The following is a 27,545-nucleotide window of genomic DNA, read 5'->3' as shown; positions in this document are numbered from 1 at the left end:
GAAGGCTCCCAGGTGACGCGGCCTCTCCTTCCCTCTGAGCAGCAGGCGGAGATAGAGCTGCAGTGGGGAGCTCCAGAGACCTCTATATTTATCTGACACAGTAACAAGCTGCTGTCTGACTGCTGCATGGTGCAGTACAGCTGTACAGTTGCTCTTCAACCGAAGCATCTGCCCGCCCGCCCCCCCCATACTTTCCTGGGCTGTGCTCCGCTGTGGCCAGTAATGAGTGTAGCAAAGATGACCCAGCAATGTGCCAACATTTCGTGAGACGTCATGAACAAAATGACATTTTCCTCCATATCTACAGGAGCAAGAAATAAACTGAATTCTGTCACCGTGTGAGTTATCAGTGTCGCTATATATGCGACTGGATTTCTCAAAGGGAAGAGCCATATTTCATCCCAGGCCACCCTGATGCTAACAAAGCACCAACTGGTGATTGTCGTGTTGGAGTGGTCCATTGAGGCGGCCAGCCAAGGAGCAGCCAGTTTGCCAAGAGAGCCATGCCAAGAGGGCTGGAGAACGCAGAGGAGCCCCAGCCACCTGTGCCCATTAGGCGGCGTGCTGACAACTGCACTTGGCCCTGGGGATCCCACCCAAACAAGCCGAGAAAAAGAGAGGAAGCGGAGGACCCAGACAGGGTCAAGGTCATTCTTCAGTCATTTACAGAAAGTAAACTAATGACATTAGACAAGCGGCACTTTATGGGTCGTTGACAGTGGAAGATATATGGGGGAGGGGTCTCAAAGAGCTGACGTGATCAAAACCTTGTTTAGAGCTGATAAAACGCCTGCGCTCATGCTGGCATACAGGTAAATAGTTTGAGTTTGAGAGGAAGTGCGCAGTTTTGGCAGACATTTCATCGGACTGTATAGTTCATAAGCTTTCTTTTGTCATTTTATGACTTCCTTTCTCTGCCTTTAGCTCTGAAAAGAAAGCAGTTGGCAAAACACTACTGGCATGCTGAGGCCTGCTCGATATCTCTTAAAGATTCATAGATGAATTTACGCACATACAGAACATACACAAACACACACAACACACCCATTAGATCCATGACTCATCCTGAGCTAAGCTCAATAAAAGGACAATAAAAGTCCTTCAGTTCTATAGTTGATATGTAGCCTTAGCTGTTCAAGCCGTTTGTCTGCCCGTCAGTTTGCTTAGTACCAAAGGCACTTGGTCATAAAAGCTTTTAAAACAAAACACAGCCCACAACTGCACACACTGACATGCCCTTGGGAAGGACATCTGCTCGCAAAGAAACACACATTTCAGCCATGTGTTGAGAGAAAGGTAGAGGGAGGAGATCATACCCACCCCCCCTCCCTCTTACCACACACACAACAGAGGAAGAAAATAGAGGAGCAGTGTTTCTGTGACCTCGGTGAACCTGACTAACTATTCTGGCAGAGCAGAATACTCTCCTCTCTCTGCGGTATGCCAGCGTACATCCTCACCTCTGCAGGAGAGATTTGTCAGCGGGAGATTTCTTTTTTTTTTTTTCTGTGGAATTAACCCATGCTCTCAGAGCTTACTTGCAGGCATGGCACATTATCTCCCAGGAAGAACTGCCAAGCCAGCGCAGCAGAGAGCAAATGGCTGCTCTGGCTTACAGAGGGATAGAGCTGGGGCAGGCAGGCAGGGAAGACAGAGGCACTGCTCAGGCGCCACGGGCAGGCACAGGCAGCAGGCATGGGCACTCGTGTCTCTCAATTCTCTGAGAGGCGTCACTAAGCGGCAGAGATAGCCCTCATCCTTCCTGCCATTTAGTACGGGATTGAGAGGAACCTACCACAGATCGGGGGAGGGGGCACGGCTCTACGGGAGGAAGTTATAGTATTCACGCAGATTTATGAATGAGTGCTGAGAGCAAAAGATGACTCAGCCACTGAGCTGCCCAGCCAGAAGTCAGCCTATCACCAGAGGCACTGGGTGGCTCAAATAGGCACCAAGCAGGCTGGAAACACACCCCTCACACTTACACAGGCACACACACACACACACACATTAACAAACGCAGCAGGCACGGTCACAGTGGGCACCCACAACCTGGGCACAAGTTGAGGAAATTTTGTCGATGAAGAGAGGTGGCACGTGAGAGGACAGACGGAGCGTATGTGTTTGCACATGAGTACATGGACGCTTCAATTTGAGCGCAAGTGTGTCAGTCAGTCTCTTTGGAGGGCTAGCAGCATGACAAAGGCCCTCTTCTGGTCAATCGAGTCTGTGAGAGGAAAGCTAGGAAAAGAGGCCAATCTGTCAGTAATTTGAGAGGAGTCCTCTGTAGGCCACAGAGGACAGGAGTCGGATAAACTCACAGCACTGGCCATCAATGAACAATAAGCCCTGCTGTTCATACATTGACAATAGCACAGTGTATAATCATGTCATCATAAATGAAATTTGCCATCTCGCAATCAAACCGAAATTATGCTGAAAAAGACACTGTTGTTGACATTAAGAGTCAGCAATAGCAGCCGACACTTGTCTGTGGCTTTTCATGAGTTTCACCACACTCGGCTCAAGCAGTGGAGCAAATATAATATGTTTCAATTTCACGTTTGGGAGGAACTCAAAACAAATTAAAGTATGAGGCAAAAAGAATTCCACTCTGACCAATCACATTTGCCATTCATGCTCTAGGCCTCTCAAAAGTCCAAAGGCAACCAATAAAACCAATTGAGCAGAAAAACTATTTGTAACCAAACAAAGTTTTTCTTCTTCCTTGAAGAGGGCTCAGGTTCTGGGTACTCAGTGAAGAAGGTCTCTGTTTTTGGGTGAATGTAATAACATCGACTGCTAACAGTTCCCTAAGAATGACATTTATGAATGTGACCTAGATGGAAGAAAATGTGGCAAAGGCCAGGAGAGAGAAGTAGAAGGGCACAGAGTGAGAGAGGGGGGTGCAGCGATATAGAAAACACACACACATACAAGACACACGCACTCACATTCAACAACAAGCATGTGCGTTTTCTACAAACTGTTTGCTCACAAAAATTGGCATATTCATCACATTTTGATGAATATGCCAATAGATCTTATTTCTAAAATGGACACAGCTAAATTCCCAAATATAAATTAATATAACTATAGTCTAAACCTGTCTTATTTATTAAGGGACGTATTTTATCTGAAAATGTTGTCCATGCATTTACTTACTTCTCTAGTTCAGACCTACTTCTGACTTCCACCTGTGTGGTATATACAAGTGAAGAAGCAACAGTAAAGGAATGATGGGAGTAGTTGTGTCAACGGTCTGTCTAATAAGCAACCACACACACATCATATTGTCTCCTCTTTTGCCCTTCAATCACTGTTTAAAACGGCAGAGGCATTGACTACACAAAGAGAATGAAGGACTTCAAAGAAGACAGCTTTGTCTTTTTTCTCTAATGTGTTTATTTCAACAACACCATGAAGTTGTGGATCAATAGTTGCCATAACTCTGGGGGAGTAATACAGGCAAGGGCATGCACGTCCACACACGCACATACAGTGCCACCGAGTTAGGTGAAGAGAAAGACGGCATTTAACGTGTTAGGTACATCCTCAAGAAGTTACCTACAAGAGCTTCAGCATACGGGGTCTGTGTGTAGTAATGTATTGAAATGCTGTGCAGTTACTAAGCACCGGCCCAGGAAGCTGTGTGAAAAAAAACTGATCCCTCTGGGCTTGGGGTGGTCTTCGGTCTCACAGTTATGGGAGTGCAGGAATGAATGAGTCTGATCGACCTGAGTGCCATCTCTCTGGCACCCTCACTGGCAAAGCTGCCTAAGTGTTGTACAAAATGGAACATAGCACATGTTGGGTGGAAACAGCGGATGTATGGGCACTGAGTCATGGTGCTGAGTGTGCCCCCAGGAAAGCACCAGACTCTCAGGACTGGAATCCGAGACTTTTCCTCACTTCCTGTGCCCAGAAAAGCAATTAAATATTTAAAAGCTTCCTTGTGTCTGCTGATGGATGTTGGTTAAACAAAAACTGTTGACAGATAATCATATGATCTCAGGCCACCTTGGTGTACAACAGCCTCAGATAAACACAAAATAGACTGCATCCACATCAATATCAGCACTACCATCAACTCAACTCCTTCTTCCTTCCCACAAACAGTCTCTGTATGCCTCCGCACATGAAACCCATACATACAGTCTGTGCTGCGCATTCCCCCTTTTTATCCCCTCACAACTGCAATGACTAAGCCAGCAGGAATTTCTACCTTATATACTTAAAGGGGCAGTATCATTTTATTCAACTTAACCAACATGACTTGTACCTAAAATAAAAATATATTTAGCTCTTTGCTTAGCACAAATGGACACGATCTTTGCACAAATCAATCTTTGCTCAAGTTAGAGCTGAACTTGGTAGTTCCAGAAATCAATTTAATAAAGGCTCTGAAGATAAAGGAGGATTTTTACTCTCTTTTCTCTGTGATTCATTTACCTCCTGTTGTCAATAATTCTTTGATCAAATCGATTTGCGTATAATATTTGAAGAGGGGAAAAAACTAAATTTTTATTCATTTCTAAGAAAATTACTGAGCAAAAAATAAATAAATAAATTACTCATCCGAGAAGATTTTTGGTTTTGGTGTTTTCATGAGATTTGGTGAGATTTTGGTCAAGAAAATCGTAGAAATATTTCACAGCTGCAGTAAAAGATTCAGTCTGGCCGCCAGTTGCATCGTCTTAAAAGAAGCTCTTTTTTCCCTGCTGTCAAGTGGGCACCGAGACCAGAGATATCAAGTGGATCCCTGGCAAGGAGGGAGTAAACATTATCTAATGCAAAAGTCTCCCAGGGCAGTGGAGAGCTGTCCCAACTGCTTGGGTTCCAAAAGGCCTTTGCTCTGCTGAGTTCCTTCCGGGTTCAATTCAAGGTCACGCAGAACACAGGCTGTCTGTGGAATAACAGGACAGCAGGTCTCCTTATATTATAGTTCACCGTGCATTACTATAGCTCAGGCACTAAAATGCAAATTGAAAACACACCACTTTCACTCTCACTGGCTTTTTTTTTTTTTTGATTGGTTCAAAAAGACTTTGAGAGACTTTCACTATGTGGACATTGTGATTCATTAAAAATTCACAGGAGAACTTGGGTTCTCACATTTGTCCAATTAAAACCTCAGAGAAATGATATTCCTTCAAATGTGACAGGTTAAGGAGACAAGGGTTGAAAAACTGCCAGGGTGTCTTTTGAGGCCGAGAATATAATATAAGTTCATACTTTTCTGGAGCTATGTGAGGACAAACGAGGGAGAGAGTGTGTGCCTCCCTGTGGAGCTGTGAGGACTAACCTGCCCTGAGAGTGGGCCTGAAAACAGCAGCTTGCTTTCCTGCTCGTCTGCCTAATTGCAAAAGCCTCTTGTCTATCTGGCTTTGGCTGGGCTCCAGGGGTAGAGGGCAGGCCTGTCTGCAGCAAACACAGAGACCTGAGGAGGCTATTTGAAGCAGGCCAGACACTTTTTAGTCACAGGATTCCCCAAGACACAAAGCAAACAGCATGCAATGTCAAAAGATCCAGGGCCCAGCCAAGCAAGCTGGTTGGCTCTGACCACTCGACTGATGAGAGAATGCTTCCAACAAGTAAACAGTGGAGCGATATCTGACAGCTGGAGCTGTTCACAGCCCCTGATAAGCCCCACAGAAAAGAATGAGGTGAAAATAGCAGAGGAAACACCAGCGGAACAACTGACAAGGACAACCAGGAATGGCATCCAAGTTGAGGTTATGTGAGGAAGAGAATGCTAGCGTGGAAGAAATTGAATGACACCTTGTATGAAAAAAGGAAAATAGTGTCAGGAAAATCACAGAAAGAAAGCATGGGGGGGGGGGCACTAAGAAGGATGGGCTTTTTTTCAACCCCTCAAGCACCCTCCGCTTTAGCATGAGCTTGTATACTTGACATTTGTCTGACATTTTCCCCTCAGTGCCCCTCCTCCTGTGTCCAGCTCCTCGGTGAGGGCCTCTCCACACATCGCTGGCTGCCACTAAAAAGCAGCCTGGACCTCTGCTCCAATCTGCACTCCCCTACACTGTCACTTCCACTCGCTTCTATCCAACCAAAAATACTGCATTAACCTTGCTTCCTTTGCCCAGTGTCATATTGATAGTCGCCTCTGTGAGCGCTCGACTAATACACTCCAAACTGTTGTCTGAAACAGTATCTGCTAAGTAGTCAAACATATGGAAAGATGATTCTTCTTGTTGCTCAATGAACTACTAAAATGCTAAGTGGCTGCAGTAGTGTACGAGGCAGACAGCGCTCCCTCCTCATGTAGTGTAATTAAAGAGGAGATCGGGCTGTATTGACTAAAAAACCACTGCGCGCCCTTGAAGGAACATCTGTACTGGAGAAAAACAAGGCAATTATGCAGAGGGGTGGAGGGAGAAGAGAGGAATCTTAAGCAAGACGGAGGGAGGTAGACACTTCAAGCCTTTTAAAAAACAAAGACAGGGTGAGAAATGTTACCTGTTCATGTAGTTTGGAGTAGTTGCACACCGTCTAAGACTTTCTCTGGGTTCGTTTTGTCCTATTGTTGCTTTTAAAATGCCTCTTTACCCCCACTGTGTAGCTCCCTGCGGCCTCTATCTGCAGCCTTGAGACCTGAAGGCCTTTTAGACGAATGCATTTATCCTGACCTTGGCCTGGGGCCTCCGGGAGAAATAATCTGGTTCAAACAATACCCCTGTTCTGCCTCTCAAGTCTGCCGTGTGAGAACAACACCACGAAACACTACATAGGATCTACAGTGGGGTGGGACCAAAGGGTGACTGCAAACAATTGAAAGTTTCACAATGTAGCATTCTGTACAAATTCATATTTAGGAATCATTTTTGTGATGTTTCTATAACAAAACATGTCCCTATAAAACCAGAACAAATGTTTTCATTCACATCAGAAATTGTACATGCATCAGACAATCGATAAGACCATGTCTGGAGCGCGGGAGGGTCAGAATAAACACAGCCACAACAATAAACGTCATAGCTTTTCTATAGAGAAAGATGTGGTCACTGGGGAAAGGATGCAAGCTTGATTTCCACTATTTGTTCTGGTCTTCTATAGAAACAACCTGGATGATTTTCCCACCATTATTTCACACAGATGAAAAGCCAGGAAAAAAAGGCTCAGGGCAGGAGTCTGGAAAAAATTGATCCCTTTTTTTTTTTGCTCCTATACAGCAAGAAAAACAAAACAAAATATTTATCTGTGCATTTTAGTCACTCCTATGATCTGTGGTCCAAGAAAGAGGGAACTATGAGTGAACAGGCTCTGTAAAGCAGCGGTGTGTTTATGGTCTATGCAAAATACACCAGTAAATAGAAGTAGTGCACTGCACCTTTATGAGCCATTGAGACAGTTCAGGACAAAGAACACAAAAAGAAGCTCAGGCAGCAGTCAGTTATTAAATTTGTCCAAACTGTGAAAACCTTGTTCCACCCTATACAAAATACGAATAACCCTGTTATACAGTCTGCCATAAAGACATGCCAGATAAAGGATGGCAATACTTTACTGACAGGAACATCGCAGGTTCCTTCGGTCTTGCTGCTTGGCATTTGGCAAGTCAACTGACTGCTGTCCCTTCATAAGCAACATGGCTGACTGGAGGCATGTTCCCCAGCACTTAGAGCAGCATGAGCAGCGAGGTTGGAGGCTACTTTTTCCAATGCTTCTTAATCCGACATCAGGAGCCTGCTAAGTGTCACATTAAGAGGAAACTGGATACATTCTGGAGCGTGTGTTGGATGTTTGAAAGTGAAGAGGCCTTAGTTACAGGTCAAAAAATTATGCTGCGCACACGCTTTGAGGCGTTAATGCTAATCAAAGCGATTTCTCTTATGCCTGTAAGAGCATGTATCTGAATCTATCTCTATCTCCTGGAGCTCAGCATCCAGGAGACCAGTGTTCTGTTGTTCAGAGATACGTCACAGACACAGCTCATGAGAGGCTTGTGGCTGCCATTAAGTGCAGGGAATCAACAGGCTGGTATTTTGTCAAGGTGCTTTTTGGGGTCTGCTGGCAACCTGACCTTGGACTTAAGCATTGGACAGCTAATATGCAAGAGTGCAGTAAAGTCAAAAGTCTTCAAATCAAATGTCCGTCCTTTCTGGCACAACTGATGATCACATTGACTGATTTTATTCAATGAAAGCGGCTCACAATTTGGACTACTGAAAGATAGTGCTGTTATTCTTTGCAAGTCATAGAAAAGGACGAGTGTGTGGGAGAGTGAGAGCCAGAACCACATGTTAGTAGGCCAAGGATGGTGCTTTGAGGAAAGTGTTCTCTTGCACATCCAGATAATAGTCTCTATGTGGATGTCATTCTTACACCGACCCTTCCTGAAGTATGAAACAGTATTCACAGCACAGATCTTGTATTTGAACAGGCATCCAAACCTCTGTCAACAGAAGGGACGGACCGTGCATCCAGCAGCAAAATTGTTCAAAATAAACTGTTATATTAGACAAACTCATCACAAAACTAACCCATCATGATTTTTTTTGTTTGGATAGATTCATCCAGCGGGCAAATGAGAAAGTAGAGGAGCAGGACTAAAAAGTACAACCAACACAGCCATCAAAGAGGAGAAAGAAGAAGCTGATCAGGCCTGTAGAGAAGACTCACGCTGAGACTGTCACAAATCCAGAGAAGACATTCTAGATCACGGTGGATAATCCTATAATGGACACAGCCAATGAGATAATGCCCAGAAGATTTCTGAGGCATTGCACACTTTATTCTTTTTGGCCTGAAACACTTCCCCCTCACTTGGGAGAAGTTTTCACCACCTCCACATTCAGCCTTTAAAGAGCTCCCCGAATGTTTGCTTGACTTCCACACAAATGCAACTGCAGAGATTTTGCAATGTGAATTAAACAGTTTTGGACTTAAAATAAAATAAAAAAATAAAACAATAATGTCACCATTACAACAGTATGAGACCAGAACAGTGGAGGTGAATATGAATGAATGGGAGTGTGAAACAACTCAAAAGCATTATCCATTATTTTTAAGAGTGGAGACATTTAAACATCTGATTAAAAAATACAAAAAAACAAAAAAACAAAACAACCATCAATGGGCCTTTCTGTTTTGCAAAGAATTATGGAGACTACCAACTGCAGCCATGAAAAATTATTCACGACCCTGGCCTCTGCGCCCCTGCCGGAAAGTTAAAAATAAAGCATAGATAGCCTAAGGAAACAAAGAGAAGCTTGATATCTTGAAAATAGCTGCAAGGAAACTGATTCAAGCAAGAATATGGCATATTAAAACAAAGGAGTAGTTGAATGTTATGTCATAAAGCAACAGAGCATTTCTACCAGAGCCTGTGCCCTACAGGCTGTCAGAACACATTATAAAAGTCTTCAACCGCCTTCTACAGTAGTTTTGAATAACTGAGCCGTTGGTACCACACTCTAATCAAAAAGCACCGAGTGTCTCTCTCTGCAATCTACAAGAGAAAGAGTGGTTGAGATATGCAAAGTTGCAGCAAGCTGCTTCACTCACCTTGAGTGCTGTAGGATTGGTTAGGACGAACTGAACACAAGGGACAAATAAACAAAACTGAATGAATTCAAACCTGCAGATGGAGAGGAATTTTAATGTATAAATATCTATATAAATGGCATGACCCTCCTCTGAACTGTTTTAAAAAATGCATGACCCTACCGCGAGGCCGAAGCTAAACGAGGATGACCCTCCCCCAGATTCTTCAATATACCCCTTTTCATAAATTGCAAAAGTCCCTAAGGCAAATATTTAACTGACATGGTCCAGACAGGTCGACTAGCTCATTTCTTGGCAGAGCAAGTTTAACCTCAACTGAGTATGCCTTTCTAATACCCGCTGCTGTATATTGCAACCATCCTTCACTCCACATATAGCCTGATCTTAGGACAAGGTCTCTATAATGAACAGAGAGGAAATGTTTGCACTGGCCCGTGGACAATCCTACAGCCTGACGGAAATGAAGGAAAAACACTGCATAGATTCATGGGAGTTGTTCACTGGCAAAGAAACGCACAATTTCAGAAAGTTTGTGCGACTGGAAACCACCTACCTAGATCAAAGTCACATCTGCATTTACTGTACTAATATTGCACAAACAATGCTGCTATTAAAATTGTATTCAAATTTAGCAAAAAACATTGTTGTTGTTGTAAAACATTGTTTGCTTCTTGATTTCTTTAAATCCATCGCTTGGTTAAAGTATGAAATTGAACATAGATATTCAGCTTACCTTTCTGGCACTGGTTAGAGGTCCAGCAGCGATAGTCATAGTTGTCATTGAAAGATGTCCTCTGACAAAGAGGGTTATACTCCATGAAGCCTGGACAGACATTGGCACACTCCTTTGCCTTCTTATTCCCATTGATAACATTGTTGAACTCAGCATCCATAATAAGAGACCAGTCCACTGAGTCCAGGTAGCAGAGCTCAGGGTTCTTCTCGATCCTCAAGGCCCCCCGTGTGATGTTCCTAAGGTTGTACAGACCGATGTCCTTCAGGCTGGTCATCTCGTAGATCACGAGGGCGTAGTTGTAAAAGAGATTGTGCCCACGGATGACGCTGAGGTTGGGGAAGAGCACGCTGAGGCTGTCCAGGCCCGAGACACGAAACAGCAGCAGGTAGTCGGTGATGACAGTCAGCTTGGGGAAGCTGAGGGAGCGGAAGACCTCTTGATGGATGTTGTTGGTCTTGTCATTGATGAGGAGGATCTGCAGGTAGCCCTCCACCACCGTGCAGTTCTCCAGCCGCTTGAACTCACTGATATCATTTCGGATGTCGAAACTTGGACCACAAACTGGCAGAGAGACAGAAACATGATGAACACGTCATCCAAAAAATGCTTGTACAAAACAAAGTAACACAGATTTTCCATTATACTGTACATGAATGTAATACAGCAAGGCTACATATAGATTAGCATGTAGATTTCTATTGCCAAAAGATTTTAATTATAATAATCTTCCTGAAGCATATAATCCCGTTAGTCGAGACTCTGAGGCCGCTATTTTGCTGGCAACATTTCACACATAGAAATAATACAGAGCTCTGAAAAGTAAGTGTGTGCGGTGTTAGCTCACCACGTTTTGACGAAGAATAGAAGAAGCTAATGTTTTTTCTGAGCGCGCTCGAGTTTTTGTATTCTAAAGAGAGAAAGATTATCATCGGGGTCATAGGAGATGAAGATGTTTTTAATAAAACAGTGAAAGGAGAAACTGAAGATGGCAAATTAACACGTCGGCACAGCCATCGAATGACACGTGAACTCTGCTTTTCTCAGTTACAATGTCGTCCGTCACCTCAGCTAACCCCAGAGTTGAAATACGTTTGAATGAGTTGTGCCTCTATGCATGGAAAAGAACACCTGAAACCACAGCGCCTAAAGCCTCCCCTGACACACACACACACACACGCACGCACACAAAATGAACAAGAAACACATTTATGATTGATTACAACCAACTCTCCCCCGTTGTGCCTATCAGTTACTACACTTATGGATTAATGGTTGACAATAATATTATGTCATTGTTCTCTAATGCAGTCACTGGTTCCATAAGCACTTTTTTCACAGGCACATCTTTGACCCCACCCATCATTTTTCAAAAGCATTCAAATCTAATTAGAGTGTCGAGTGAATAATATCTACAGTAACAGCATTAAAGTTGTGTTCTGTTACAATATTTCATTCATACAGTTGAACTGTCAGTATTTGGGTCAGGTTCCCATTTGAATCTTTTAGATAATTATAAATGATCAATTATTGCTCGCTATTTAGACAGTTAACTGTTTCACTATAATCTCTAGTTAATTTTACACTACAATTGTACTAGAAAACAAATACGGTCTAAGAAAGCAAAAAGAATGCAAAAGAATTGACCAGTTCAAGAAAACATCAAAAAAAAAAACAAACAAACAAACAAACAAACAAAAAAAAGCAAAACCTCTAACCTTTTAAGAAAAAATTATTTTTAAGAAAACAGAGTCGGCATCCATTTCTCAAAACAGGTTGTGTATTATTTTGAACTGTCTAAAAGAAGGTTCAACAGTCAGCACAGGAAATGCCTTGACATATAAGCTCCTTGGTTAAACCTGTTAGGTTCTTAAAGAGGCTTAGGACATTGTCGCAGCGAGCAACACTGTCACAGCGTCTGTCTGAGACAAACAGGCGTGCGTTCAATAAGCATCTTTGATCCTTGTCACCACAACTAGTGGATGAAGCTATGAGCTAAACCATCTTGTCCCAAAATATACATGGTGCCAGCAGATTGTCCTAGATGGTCAAAGAAGTCGTACAAAACTGACAAAAGTGATCTCAGTAGTAGGATGTCTATGTACTATTAGAATGTGCCGGTGAGTATATTAAGTCCACTTCAGTGGAGATAAAAGAGGCCATGTTTGATGTTCTTTGTTCACGCTAGTCGGCCAAAAATAGAAGCAACATTGTTTAAGGGGATGAATGGGCTATATTTGCTCCTGTTTCACTTCTCCAAAATTAGAACGGAAACGATTACTCCAGTTGAAAATAGTATTTGCTTTCTCCAATCAACACTAATGCCCCTGGGATCCACTTGTGAGCCATCGAGCTGCATGTCTTCTTTGTTTCATTGAGAATTTTCTTCCAGCTTCTCCAGCAGCCGGAGAGAGAGGGAGGAGGGGTGGAGCCACTCAAATACAAAGACTAATTTGTTTGTTAGTAAAGAGAAACTGTAGGCCCCACTTCCTGATGAGGGCATTAATAAAACCAGTGGGTGTCTGGCCAGAGAATGAAAAGGGCGGGTGGGGGGGGGGTGATGGGGAGATAAGATTTCTGCCATGCAATCCTATCTGAAGCCATATTAGTGTTCTAAAACCGTCACAAAAAGAAAATGTTTTATACATACAAATTCTTTTTTGAGGATTGTAAATGCCAGATATTCTCTCTTGTTCTACCACAAGCTGAAATTGATTTCCACTCACATAATTTCTGGAGAAGAAAGGAAAAACAGAGAAGACAGAAAGGAATGAAGATTGAAAAGAAAAACCTCCTCTTTGTGTTTCCCTACTTCTACTCATTAGGCATGTTAAGTACCAGGAATTCCAATCATTTCCTTGGAAAAGGATTGAGTAGGATGTTGCCTCAAACCTAAACCCCAAGGCTTCTCTGATTCATGGCAATCTATCCATTTGTTATGAGGATAACAATGCTTAAATAAGATTTAGATACCAAACTCTTTATTCATCATTATATGAAGAGGAAGTGTGTGTGGGGGGGGTGCTAACAGTCACTCCTAGTAGTGGTGAGGATATTGAAGCGACAGTGTCCACAGTGGGATAAGCCTGAATACATATGTCCGTCTCTCTTTGCTGCTCACGCTGCTGAGTAAACACATCTATCTCCAGAGTGCAACAGGATCCAACGGCTCGTGTTTATAATTGATAAACCTTGCCCTAGCACTGTGTGGAAATGCCATCACACAAACACACGTGTCACACCTGTGCATGCACGCACACACGGTCAAACATGACCCTGTTTACAGGACATATTAAGGGGCGGTGTTTATCTTAACCTCACTTAAAATCTGATTCAGCTTTACTAAATATATTCCCCCATATAAATAAACTTAATCCCAGTTTTGGCTAACAAAAATCTGAACCTTCCGCCCACATGTTTATCCTTTACCAGACATGCAACTTAACATTTCTTTGCCCCCGTATTTAATTTAAAGAAAGGTTTTCTGGTCTGGAACGGCACTTTTGAGGTCCTAAACATCTCGTGACTGTTGCAGAGTCGTGCATTTGCCGTGTGAATGTTGAACAAGCAGGTCAGCACGGCGGCATAGTGGTTAGTGCTGTTTCCCTACAACAAGAAGGTTGTGGGTTCAGTTCCTGGCCTTTCTGTGCGGAGTTTGCATATTCTCCGCGTACTTGCATCCCTTTCCTCCCACCGTCCAAAGACATGCGCATTTAGGTTGACTGATGATTCTATATTGTCGACCTGTCCAGGGTGAACCCCGCCCTCACCCAATGTGAGCGGAGATTGGCTCCAGCACCCACCGTGACCCGGAAACAGATGAGCGGTAGAAGATGGATGAATGAATTTACAGCAAGCGGGGCTGTATACAACAGTTGCATCAGGATTATGATTTTTTTTTTTTTAAACTAAGAAACTCAACATGCGATCACAACTGAGAAGAAGCTGGCGTATGGTCGTATTTTAGTGGAAAAAATAAGCAGTACCATCAAAAACTGTCACCAATTACTTTTCAGCCCACTTTCATTGATTAGGAATTAATGTACTGATTATTTTACAAATAAATTTGAGCGTTTCTTTATTTTGGATTCTGTAGTCTTAAGTAAATTCCTAATGTTTTTATTCATCCAAAAAAATGTGTTGAGCAGAACTAAATACATTAAAGTTATGGATTCATCTTGTTTAAAAATATTATTTTATATTTTATATTTTATATAGAATATTATTATATTGTGAAATTGTGGATTTAATGTAATTTTATGAAAATATATCCAAAGGTAGGGAGAAGTGACAGTTATTTTATGCAAAATGATCTCTTTTTTTAAAAAAGATCAATTCAAATAGATTTTACGATTGAGGTTTGCATTTCCACTCTTGAAAAATTTGAGACTTTAACACAGGTTTTATGTTTAGATGAAACATGTATTAAACAGCTTTGGCAACACACTTTTCCACTCATGCAGCACCAGTGAGAGAATCGAAGGAGCTATTCACTGAGCGGTCATATCCCTTCACACCTGCCACATCAGCTTGCCCTAATCCTCAGCATACTGGAAATCATCTGACCGGCGGTCTGGTGGGTCACTTCCCCTCAGTGGTCCTTACTTCAAACACGTTGGATCAGATATCACCGAAACCTTAAACAGTAACACTACACTCACCACCATAACAACCCCTCGCACAAAGAATCCCCCGGCCCATCCCATCCCAAAATAAGGGGAGAGTGCAGGAGGTGACACACTTTGTGTTCACATGCACACTGTAACCTGATTACTTTAAATAACAAACTGTATTAGCTGCTGTTACTAGTTTTGATGATATTGAATATAATCAAGCACAAAAAAAGAAGGTGCTGAACATCAACCGGCAGTTTAGCATCAGCCTTAATCTGAAGCTCCTGACAAGCTGCTGTTTATGACAACTTGCTGTAATCTGCTTTGTACCTGTGCTCTCTGATACATGTATGAACAACTGCCTCATTAGAAACAGTATTAAACAGTGATTCCTAATTATAACAAAAGTGCTGCCTAACTGATTAACATGCAGCAATGAAAATCCTTCTCCTCAGAGAATAATCTTTGTCTGATGAATTCTCTCTTCAGGACCAAAATGCATTCAGCTCTTGATGAACAGCTTTCAACTGATACAGTGAGTGCCATCCATTAGAAGAGCTAACATTTGCAATCATCTTGCAAATTGTACAATACTCCACGGACCATTAAAACCGGCAGCCCATGATGATGTATGTGTGGTTGGCCAGAGCCTGCATTTGAGCAAATCCAATGACGGGCCACTTGAAATAAAGTGTTTAATTAAGCATTGTAAACCTCAGCTGGCAGCATGGAGGAGCTGTAGGACAGCATTTGACTGCACTCTCTCACAAACTAGCCCAGTGACACACTTTCACATCCTTACACAGGAGCATGCCATTGACTGTCACTGAGTCCTGCTGCAGTACACACACGCAGAGCATCACAATAAACTCACATGCATGGACACACATTCACTCACACGCCATAGGACTATGAACACTCATTACACTTTCCCGTCGGGGGCGAGACAAGGTATTCCTGCGTCTGGCCAAGCCAGAATTTGGGGGAAGGGGTAGGGGCTACATGGCTGATGGAAAGGAGAATAGGGGGGATCCGTATGTATGTACGAATGCAACCATGTAGCTCAAGTCACAATATGGAAGGGGGCACCTTGGAAGAGAGTGACAGCAGTCATATCTAACCCACTCGCCTCTGTCACGACAGGGAGAGTTGTACTGCAACATGCCATACCCCAAAGGAAAAGGGCAGCTGTCAAACACAATGCCTGCAGACATTCGATTATTTATGCTGCCATTCAGGTTTTCCAGAGCAACTTGTCCTTTCATAAATAACTGAACAGGAAGAACGGTGTGCCCTCATGGAACGGGACAGAGAATGTCTGTGCTCACACAACCCCTGCACCAATGTTGTTGGTGATACATCTATTTATAACTCCAATAGTAGTGGCGCCAAGTGAAGTTAAGCGCATCAGTCTATAGAGGAGACAGCTCCGTGTGAACAGCAAAAGCCAATAAAACAGTTCACAAACTCTCTACTCTTCCGATCAACAAAACCAAGTCTGTTTCTCTTGCAAGTGTATTTTTGCACATTCTATTTCCAAACACCAAGTCTCTATCTTCCTCGCACGCTCTCTCTCTCTGCCTTTTAGAGACTTGTTTGCTGCATACTTGGAAGCCATGGCATGGAAAGTTTACTGCGGTGAGAGTTAAAAGGGAGCTTAATTACATTTTATTGGTGTGGACAGATTATCAAAATGAACAGGGCAGAGGAGTTTTCAACCCCTAATGGAGCTCTTGGATATCTGGGATTTTCCACCAAGAGATGATAGAAGCAGGAAATTCCAAATTTACGCCACCCAGAGAAATTAAAACGATCCACAACTGATAAACTGGTGAACCTCGTCCTTCTTTTGATATTCACCGCAAGTCATTGTGCCTGAATTCTTTGTTCTGGATGGCCTCATGTATTATACACCACAGAGTGTCAAGATCTGAGAGCAACTGCTTGTCTCCCAGCCCCCAACTGCATTCATGGGTGTCTCACTGGGTTGAAGATGGGTGCAAAGAAAGGAAGCCCCACATTGGCTGTGGTTGGATCATTGGTCAATGGGACTGAATTAAGCTTTTTTTGCCTCTTATTTGAATGCTAATAGAGGTCAGTCTACAGTCTCCTCTACTCATGTCAAGTTGTCTCCAGCATCCCTCCTCTCTGCAGAAGTGGAAATTAGTATAACAGGAGTTACATTAATGCCAAACACACACTGATACACTGAGAATGCAAGCCACACCACCCACATTGCACACACTATCACTGTGAGCTCAAGGTGGAGTGATGTCTGGAAAAAGGCTTGAAACATAATGACAAACAGGTGAATGAGCAACTCCTGATGTGTGGCTTGTCAAACAAACACATTAAAAAAAAGTTTTTAAAGGATCTGGATTTAAGTGCAGCACAATTACTGAGCTAAAACTAGTCTTTTAACTATATTTTACTATGTATGATAAACATTAAAACAAACAGTAAAAGGATTTAGCAAAATGGCCACTTTAATCCAGCAGTTTTTGGCCTCGAGTTTAGAAAAGACAGATTATGTATCATCTACGTGTGACAAGGTATTGACAGAGTTTTTCCTGAAAAGTCTCTCACATCACTGTCAAGCAGTAGCACATATGGCTGTAAATAATCCACTATCTAATAAAATGAGAAGAAACCCACATTGATTCCCAATTCTGCCTGAGCCGTGGATGCTCTTTCATTTACAGGGAATTAGATTAGACTGGATGACTTTAGATTAGATAAAACAAAAAACTCATTAAAACATTTATGAGCTCAATCTAAAATCATACCAGAATCAAAACAAAAACAAGAGGGAACTTTTGAGGCAAAATGATTAAAGCACACTTAATTATGAGGTTGAAAACAGAATTCAAAAATAATCTTGACCTACACCCTGGTGTTTATTTATTTGCAGCCTAGACATTTAAACTGAAAACTCAGAGTACTTCGATGTGAAAGAACCTTTTGTGAACTCAGGTGAACGATTTTATATTATTATGAATTAATATTATCTACTCTCAACTAGATATCATGAGTAATTCTAACTGAAATGGGAATTAGAGATAAAACATTTCCCATAATATACTCTTTCATGAATTTCATGAATAGAATCATAGTCCATTTGAGTATATAGTTTGCGTCCTGATTGTATTTTGTCTTTGTTTTTTGTTTTTTTTTTATGACTGTATGGCCTTTTTAAGAACCTGAGCTTTATCTGATTCAGCTTTTTCATACGCAGCGACGCTACACTATCAAATGCAAAATGGCCACATGGTTGTAGTAACCTTCAGCTCTGTTCCCTGGATTCATCCTCTGCTTTCTGGATGTCTGCCGTGAAGATTACGGCGACATGTGCCTCGGATCTTTTCCCTGTTTCTAAACAAACAGCACAGCTCCAGCAGCCCCGAGGACACGGTTTATATTAAAAAATAAAAAATAAAAAAAGTATATGTGTGATTGAAGGGACACCGGCAGGACCACATGGTCTCAGCTAATGTAAGTAACAGGCACACTGTGTGTGCTGTCCAACACAGTCACCAAGTCCTGTAGAGCAAGTAATCCCTTCATTTTAAATAAATTCAATCAGTAATAACTATAATAATAATAATGAACCGGTAAATATTATTTAAACATCATTTTCCACCAGGCTGATTTACAAAAGCTTGAACTGGACTATGAAAACACTTTCTATAATGATGTCCGTCTATACACAAGCCTGTAACAAAGTTTAAGAATAAAAAAATAAATATCACAACGAATACTCACTCTCTCCAGAAGCGGACCACATGCAGATAGTGGAGACAGACAGCATCAAACCCAAAACCAAGGTCGGGCTACCCACCGGTGAGTCAGATCTCATGTTCCTCAACATTATTCTCCTCCCCCCACCCCCCCAAAAAATATTCTGCAAAAATCAAAAGACGGGAACAAAAGTGACACAAAACAATGATTTTGTACACACAGGAAAATGGAGGGGAAACTAAATGTGTCTGTGGCCCAAAAGGTTACGCTATGATAGCCCGAAAAGACGTGGTTGCTTGTCTGCCAAGATTTAAAATGAAAATAAAAATAAGAAATAAAAAAAAAAGCAATAAACGAATGTGTATGAATTACTACGATTGGGAATTTCTTCGAAGAAAATACAAAAACAGTCTGCTATTTTTGCCAATCACAGGACACTTTGACGTCGGCTGGTATGCCAGTGATTTCACTGGATAAATGATGGTAATCCCCATCTTCAGTCTCCATCTCCTGAAAACAGCAGTGCGCGTACAGTGCGATCGGGCCCCGCTAATAACAGCGAGAATATCAGACTAAATGTTTTTTGTTGTTGTTTTGTTTTCTTGTTTTTTTTTTAGTAATATCCTCGGCCAGCAGGAGAAATACAGCCAGTGTCGCTCACAAGACTCCCCCGGTGAATGGCTGAGCGCGAGGGGAGGAGGGAGGCAGAAAACACGTCCAGATCCACAGGGGTGGTGGCTGGGAGGCTGAAAAATGAATGAAAAAGCTTTTATGCCTCTGCCATTCACCCAACACAGGCTCCCGATCCTCAACAAGCAGTCCCGGCCCGCAGACAGGAGTCGTTTTGTTGTTTTTTTTTTTTAAACCAATTTCCAGGTCCCGGGGTCGGACTTATCTCCGCCGTCAGTCGGGATTTGCAAGTGAAAGAAAATACCAGACTTGTGCCACGCAGGAGAAACGGGTCTCCAGCTCCACAGCTACACGACCTCGGCTGGGGTGGGAGGGAGAATATGTCCAAGGAGTTGCCCTTTAAGCGTGTTTTTACTTATTTATTTATTTATTTTCTTGTTTTTGTCTGTGTCCTCGCAAGTAAAAAAAAAAAAAAAAAAAAAAAAAAAGCCCGAAAGTCCCGGTGTGCATAAAATCCAGAGGCTGGAGTCCTGGGGCTGGTCCTGGGGCTGGTCCTGGGGCTGGTCCTGGGGCTGGCCCTGGGCTGGAGGAGGCTGAGAGTCTCCACTCCTCCGCGGTATCTCTGCTGTAAACAACAGTCGGCTTCTCTCACTCAAACACATAGTGCCTAAGATAAGGTGGCCGGCGGGAGGCAGCAAAACCCGGACCGGGTTCAGGTCCCGGGGATTCGTGCAAAAAAAAAAAATCCACCACATTCCCAAAACAAAAGGCGCAGTACGCTGCACCACGTGTGCGTCTGAGAGCTGTAGGTTGGTTTAAAGACATATAACCCGCTGCAGAGAAATGTTTAGTTTAGTTGGGCCCCTGGATGGCCACATGAGGTCCAGTTCCTGCAGACTCAAGTTGTGATCTGCAGCTTTGATAAACTAAAGTATCGTTAACAAACATGAATTGATGGCACACAATGTTAGACTGTAGCAAAGTATATAATAAAAATAGGTTAAAAAAAAAAAGGTAAAATTGTTTAAAATCTGTCAGCTATCCTGGCCAGGCTGTCTGGGGTTTCTTTCTTCAAGGCCTTCCACTCATTTGCTTGAGAGACTTCAACATCGTTGACAGGTTTACAGTTATCAGCTTGTTTAAGACACAGGCGGGGCTTGTAATTTCATACTCTATGTTTTAATGGGTTACAGATTTGTATAAAATAAAACAAACCTAGACATATTTAATAATTAATTCCAGTTACTCAGTTTTATAGTCTTTTTCATTTAATATTGTATTAGCAACAAATAGAAATTTATCATTATCCTTTTATAAACTATCGGTGCTAAGTGGCAGCAGCATTTAAGAGGAAATAATGACATAGCTATTTTTAAAGTGTAATTTATTTATTTATTTTCTCTGGAGTGAACAGGGCGAATCTCCCATACCATGAAGTCTATTTTGTCCACCGGAGCTGTGCCATAGGTTACACTCGCCTTCGTCGTCACGGACCTACAGTAAAAGCTGGCATGGATCTGTAATCAGGAGCGGACTGCCGGCGCAGCAAACATCGCCGTCACAAATCAGTGTACCGGGAAAAACTGTCGAGCTTTAATATGTCATCAGAAATGTCCGTGTTTGCTTTTTTAGCACACTAAATCATGCGATCATGTCATATCGACACACAGCTGACAACATCGTGGCACATTTTTCTTACCGTTGTCTTATTAAAAAAGAAATAAGTGGGTCATTAGAAAGTCTTTCCAGCGCGAAGTAATTAGGGCGGTTTAATGAATCTGATGTAACAATTACAATTAATTTCCAAATAAACAAAAACGACCTTCCCTCTTGTTAGAAAACGTTACTAAATTTAAAATAAACTTAAATAAATCTTAATATGTTCTTTTCCCAAATTGGAAATTTTACAGATTACCAGAAAATGTTTTAAACAACTTTTATATTCATGTTTAATGACCGATTGGTCTGGGCAAAATTCACATTTGCTCTGAACTGGAAAGTCTTGTGTTAGCTTGCTGATGTAAATTTTGTCTACCCAAAATAAAAACAACAACAAAAAAAATTATAATATAACCATAGTTGTTTTTGTTTGTTTGTTTTATATATTTATTTTCTGGAAAGCACCATCTCAGGGCCTCCATGTCTGGGCTCTATCAGTGCTAAAGTGCTGCCCTCTGCTGCTGTTAATGCTCCACTGCAGGTTTAAGGTAGCCACACTGCACTGGATGTTAGATGGATTCAGATCATCTCTGAAAAATCAACCATGGTAAACACTTGCTGCACTCTATTCTGGGCAAAGTCTTCTTAAGGTCATTCACTTTGTCAAGAACGTGATTCTTTGTCTCTTTCGCACAAAAACACAGATCCCATCTAATGAGCACCAAGTAATTGAACCCCATAACGCTGTGCAAATCATATTTGATACATACAATTATGAGACCATCCACTTGTAAAAATAAAAGAAAAAGAAATTGAAAAGGCTGCAGTTGGAGAAAAACAAAGATGCAGCTATAAAGATACAGATGTTACAGATGATCAAGGAGAACATTTTTTTGTTATTGCATGAATTGGGTGTAATTCCTGATGTCAACAAATATATGAACAAAAACGCAAAAATGTTTTGTTTTGGGTTTTTTTTTTACATTTTGTTAAAGGGCAAAATAAAGAATTTTATTTTTGGAAGCCATGACATGGAAAGTATATAAAAAAAAAGAATTTTCTGTCCATTATTTCTCTAGTAAGGCATTATAAGGCTACTGAACATCTGAAATCACAAAACATGTAAAAATAATAATTCTACATCTGAATGGCAGTGTGACACTTTAGGCAACGTTCTGCTGGGAAACCTTGGGTACTGCCATCCACGTTGACTTGGCCTCCATGTTCTCCAGATCTCAGTCCAATCCAGCATCTGTGGGACGAACCAACCAGTCCAGACTACGGAGGCCCCACCTGCTGCTAACATCTTGGTACCTGATACCACAGCCCACCTTCAGGGGTCTAGTGGAGTCTCTGCCTTCACAGGTTATGTGTGTATTGGCAGCAAAAGGAGGCGCAACACAATATTTGCCAGGTTGTCATAATGCTACGCCTGAGTATAAAAATTAGTATTAAAAATATGTAGTAAACAGTACATTTAAAATTGTGCATAAGGAGTCTGTGCAGAGGAGAAACTTGGTATGAATTTGCATAAAAAGATTTGGGTATATTTTAGCTGAGGCTGTACCGTAGTTAAGTCTACAGTTTGGTATTGAGGTTTCTGTTATAATTCTCCTGAGGAAAAGCTTTTTCCTCAGCCTCCTCTGTTTTTTCTTTAAACAACCCCAGCACATCCCAGGACCGAGGAATTATTTGGCGAGAGAAGCCCTGCTCCACCAGCCAAGACACTCCAGTAATACATATCACAGAAGAAAGCATGGCCAGAGTCCTGTAGGGAAAACACTGTTCGATCACGCCTTCCTCCTCCCTCCAGCCGGGATACAGCAAGACAGGAGGGATCCCGAGCAATGGCTCCCCACTCAACAGACGCAGCAGCAGCCCAATTATGTAGCCGGCGATAGCACCGTAGGTATTAGCTTTACGACAGTGTATCACACAGACAAGCTGTGGGAAAATCAGACAGTAGAGAAGATCCCCGCTTACAATCAAGAAGGCAAGCACACTGTCATCACCAAAAGCCAAGGCTGTTCCAACCAAGCCCACCAGCAAAACGCTTATACGTATGGCCCACTGCAGCTCCCTCTCCGATGCCTGCCACGAGACAGAGAGAGGAGAAAGACAATTAGACAATTAGTTTGCTTATTGCTGAACCAAATACACACACACACACACACACACACCTGCTTCCTTAAAGTTGTCTTGTAAATGTTTTGTGTAAACATAGATGCTGAGGACAGCAGCGCAGAGTCCATGGAGGACATAACTGCTGCAGCCACAGCACCAATGCCTAACACTGAGACCCAGGTGGGGGTGAGGTTGTGCAGGACCAGTGGCAGAATCCTCCCTGCCTCCCCACGGTCAGCAGGAGGGGGTAAACCATAATCTGTCTGGTTCCAGTCTTGGAAAAAAAGGAAAGGAAGAGAGAACAGGCGATATTGAGGTAGATAGAGAGACAGACAGATGCGAGAGGAAAAGATATCATGGGAGGATAGGAAGAGTTTTAAGAATTTGGTGATGGTGTTAAAAATATTAAAATAAAAACTGGAGTATTAGGGGGAAGGAAGCAAAATGAAAACTAAATGTACAACATGTCCCAACATAATTAACATAACAGAAATGATGTACTAATAATAGCCAGTTATGCTAATGCTTAAAAGCCCTGAGCCCTGAATGTGAGAACAAGATGTCCAACTGAACAGATGAAGCCATTGTGTGTGAGTGTTTACTTTCATCTGTACCTGCAGAGACAGCCACTCCTCCAACAATCACTGAAGGGATTCCCATCATAAAAGTTGTCCCAGCAGCAGCATAACAGGTGACCTGAGCCTGAGCTGAGGAAGCTGAGGAGAGGATCCTCTGGTACAGAGCTTGGTAGGACAGTCCCCCTAAAGCCTACAATATAGACAATCATGTACACAAAACACAAGCGTTGTCAGCAAAGAACTTGGCAATTGATGGAATTAACCAAACTGACCTTTCTCACAGCAGAGAGTTCAGCTTGTCAACAAACGTATCTAATAACGTGAATAACAATGAATTCATTCTATTTGTCGATGTTATGGCAGAGATCCATTTCACTACTTCAGGTTCAGGGCCCAGCTTTGCTGATTTCATATTTGGCATTTAGGTTTACACATTTAAGAGAATGCCATTAATTTTCAGAATGACTTGCAATTAGTCAGCAAATTAAATCTGACAAAATTGCTGTTTTTTATGTAATTCTAGTAAACTATTTTTCATGACTTAACAGCCCCAGTCATGAAATTTGAGAACTTGAGGTTTTACTGAACACATGGAAAGCCTATATGAGAAATATCTTAGTGGTATCATTTGGTGCCTTAGTCACCAAGCTCCATTACATACATACATTACACACATACAAAAAATATATTACGAGCTAACCAATAGCAGCAACTCATCTATCCATTTTCCTGCATCCTCTAGTGCTAGCTCTCCCATCCATGTGTATCCATTCGTCTGATTGAGGTGGGTTGGCCATGAGACATCAGTAACGGCTGGTCCGAGTAGCAAAAAAATAACACAGAGCCACTGAAACGGAGAAAAAAACGAATGTTAGCAATGCTGATGAAGAACATTTAATTTCAATTTATTTCTCACAGTGTTTCTCACCAAGCTGACAAAGATGAAGATAAGTTGGATAATATCAGTATATGCAACAGAGTAGAGCCCTCCCAGAAATGTATAGATGATTGCGAAAGCTGATGAGATAATGATACACATGGCAGACGACAATCCAAGAATCACGCTCATTGTTCCTCCTGGATATCACACAGAAAATTTAATTAACAATGGTGAACAAAAATATTAAGTGATGATTTTATTTGAAGTTATCACATACAAAAAGAGTTACTTACCGAGAGCATTAAGGATGCTGGCAACCCACAAAAGATCACTGACCAAAATAGGAACCAGAAGTGCTGCTGTGAAAATGTTGCCATAGCGACGCTGAAATGGATCCAGCATGGTCACATAGCGTTTTGATCTCATAGGCTTCGCAAAAAACAGCCCCGCTTAGGATTAAGCAAAACAAAGAAAATAAATGAACTACTCTGTCAGAAAATGTATCTGATATTTAAGATAATGCAGTATGTTAATTCATTTATTAGCCAAAACAGTTCCAAAGAAAAGCAAGCAGAAATAATTCCAGATCCACAAAGGTGATCACTGTTTCTATGATAGAATACATTTATTTCACAATTCAGAAAAATTTTATATTGTTTAAGAAGAAGTGCTTTTTTTGTGCCATGACAACTTCATGTAAGTGTATACCCTGCACTAGCTAGAATAAATAACTGTCTGTGAGCCATTCCTCATAGTTTATATTTACTGCTTTTTAATTTCTGCAACTAACTTGAAAATGTGCAATATAAGTGTAGCAACTTGCACCTAAACTTTTTTTCTTTCATAGCTAAAACAGATCATTTAACTTTGACAGGAAAAAAAAATTCAATAATGATTCAAAACAGCTATGGATTAAACTGTGCTTCCTTTCTGCAGAAATAAAATCATTTCAGTAGACTAAATGTGGCATATAATTTGCGTGAGCTGTTTTATTCCGATATGTGAAGAATCTGAATTAGCACTCTTATTTGGCACACATCCATTTTAAGTGGACTCTCCATTGACTCCTTGGGATGTACCCTGCATCTTCCTCAAATGCATGCTGGGATAAGTGAAAGCCAACAACACCACCAAAGAACAACCCTAACCCCAACCCAAATAACTTGAATGAATGAATTTCTGCTATTTTTCTTAAGGTTGATGCATCTCTGTAATTCTTACATTTTTGTAGGTTACACATGATCTGACATCTACTTCTTCAGATCTTTTTCTGAAGGCTGGATGGAGATTGGTTTGGGGTCTGAGTGGCACTGTGTGCAGTTGTGGCACCAGCTTAGACCCATTTTTAAAACTAAACTCAGCTCTCAGTTCTGGATATAATTGGTTATCTGGATAAGCTTTATCTGCCAAAAATGTGTATTCTCAGGCGTCATTTGAAGGTGCCAACATAACATCTCACTAATTTCAATGCAGTCTGTGAAATATTGGTCATCAAACAGGTCATTGCACTCTGCAAGACCCTCTTAGCTATTTACAACTTACTTAAAACTTATTTGTAGGAACCTATGCCAAGTAAATCTTTACTACATGATTTGGTTTATGCTTCAATAAAATATTACTGAAGAGCAAACATATGTACAAAGTGTCACATCAGCTGTGCACAGGCAACACTTGAGTATGCATCTATGAAACCACAACTCCAGGTTGTTAATCCTTGCCAATAAACAGGAAGAAGCTCAAATATCAGACATATTTTTGGATAGCGTTTTTACAGCATATTAATTGCATAAGTTTGATTGGAAGCTTGTGCAATAACTATGATCTCTTCCTCTGTTGTATGACATTTTAAGTGAGTTTCAGCTACTTACCCAGAATGAAATTAATAACATATGAAAAAGGTCCGAGAGCCCAAATGAGACCTTGAGTCGGAGTATAAACAGCCTCAGCAGTTCCCATAATATAACCTCCACCAACCCAAGTTGCTGAAAGTAGAGCAAAGAGAACAAGCTCAAACTGGAGCAAAAATACAGAGAGAAGAGCACAGAATGCACATGAAGTAATAGATGATCGGCATGAAATGAAGAAAGCTTTTACCTGTCATGGTGAAAACACCAATTATGGTATTGATGTTGCGACCACCAACTATGGTAACTTCGCTCTTGCTTCCAACACATTTTTTCTCCACTTTCTTGGATTTTCGAGCGGCCCAGATCCCAATTACCAGAATGACAATATAAAAAAACACAACGGCCACCAATCCAGGGATATCCACTGCCATGTTTGTCTGGTAACACAATATACAGTCCATCAGTTACACTGTCATACAGTATAGCACAGGGATCTTCAATGTTTTCCAGGCCAAGGACCCCCAAACTAATGGAGAGATGGAGCGGGGACCCCATACTGCGTTCCAGACAACTCGGAACTCGGAAATTTCCCAGTTGACATCTCAGAGTTCTGACCTCAAAGTGTTCAAGGCAAGTTACGATTGCCGTTTGAGCACAAGGAATTCTGGTTTGTAACCAAGCCAACATGACGAACACTATAAGAATTCAGAGTAAACACAAGAAACAAGTGCTACAAAAATGGATCAGACTCAGTGACTAACTCCCTAACAACAACCTTATGGCCTACCCTACATGCCCTAAGGATAATTATATCTCACTAGCCCAGTAAGCAGTGATAACTAACATGTCCTTGGGGTCATCAGGTGGGAACCTACTTCCACCGGTGTTTCGTCTAGTTGGTCCCATGACACCTCCAGGAGGCTAGACAGTGATCACTGGCATCCGAGAGTCACTAATGCCAGCCATCACTGCTCCTCACACCAAGACAACTATTTCAAACAGCACAATGGTCGACTACTCCGACTTCTCACCAACTACACCAGTGAAAGCAGGCTGGGGATGCAGACCCTGGTTCGGGTAGGGGGGAGAAGTAGAAGAAGTGGAGATAAAAGTAGGGCTGGGATACAAACCCAAGTTCGGGTAGGGGGCATGAATGTATAGAGGGTGCAGGAGGTGGAAGACAAACTACACTAGCAGATTCAGCAAACTCACCTG

General features: G+C 41.8%; 2 protein-coding genes across 3 annotated transcripts in view; both read right to left on the bottom strand.

The window, feature by feature from the left end:
* Positions 1–19,773, bottom strand: part of igf1ra (insulin-like growth factor 1a receptor) — a 75,584-nt gene extending 55,811 nt beyond the window's left edge. Inside the window, exons 1-2 of one of the 2 annotated variants that reach the window (XM_029522755.1) lie at positions 18,637–19,773; positions 10,262–10,825 (exon numbers count right to left, since the gene is read on the bottom strand). In XM_029522755.1, the coding sequence (XP_029378615.1) occupies positions 10,262–10,825; positions 18,637–18,742 (670 nt within the window). In that variant the 5' untranslated portion in view covers positions 18,743–19,773. The remainder of the gene's footprint in view (positions 1–10,261; positions 10,826–18,636) is intronic. The other variant, XM_029522754.1, reaches the window with a different exon arrangement.
* A 2,706-nt stretch (positions 19,774–22,479) lies between these two features.
* Positions 22,480–26,761, bottom strand: LOC115056180 (high-affinity choline transporter 1-like). The gene is made up of 8 exons (XM_029522446.1): positions 26,578–26,761; positions 26,352–26,465; positions 24,777–24,932; positions 24,532–24,680; positions 24,304–24,450; positions 23,640–23,793; positions 23,082–23,299; positions 22,480–22,992 (listed from the first exon to the last, which is right to left on the bottom strand). The coding sequence occupies exons 1-8, from the start codon at positions 26,759–26,761 to the stop codon at positions 22,480–22,482; spliced, it is 1,635 nt and encodes a 544-aa protein (XP_029378306.1).
* Between the last annotated feature and the right edge of the window lie 784 nt (positions 26,762–27,545).

Source organism: Echeneis naucrates, chromosome 16 (genome assembly GCF_900963305.1).
Source record: "Echeneis naucrates chromosome 16, fEcheNa1.1, whole genome shotgun sequence".
NCBI lineage: Eukaryota > Metazoa > Chordata > Actinopteri > Carangiformes > Echeneidae > Echeneis > Echeneis naucrates.
This window is presented reverse-complemented; position numbering and strand designations above follow the sequence as displayed.

Coding starts and splice junctions, on each gene's coding strand:
- LOC115056180 (XM_029522446.1), bottom strand. CDS start 26,761: ATGGCAGTGGATATCCCTGGATTGGTGGCCGTTGTGTTTTTTTATATT. Junction 24,681..24,776: donor CAGCATCCTTAATGCTCTCG/GTAAGTAACTCT, acceptor TGTGATATCCAG/GAGGAACAATGAGCGTGATT. Junction 22,993..23,081: donor AGACAACTTTAAGGAAGCAG/GTGTGTGTGTGT, acceptor GTCTCGTGGCAG/GCATCGGAGAGGGAGCTGCA.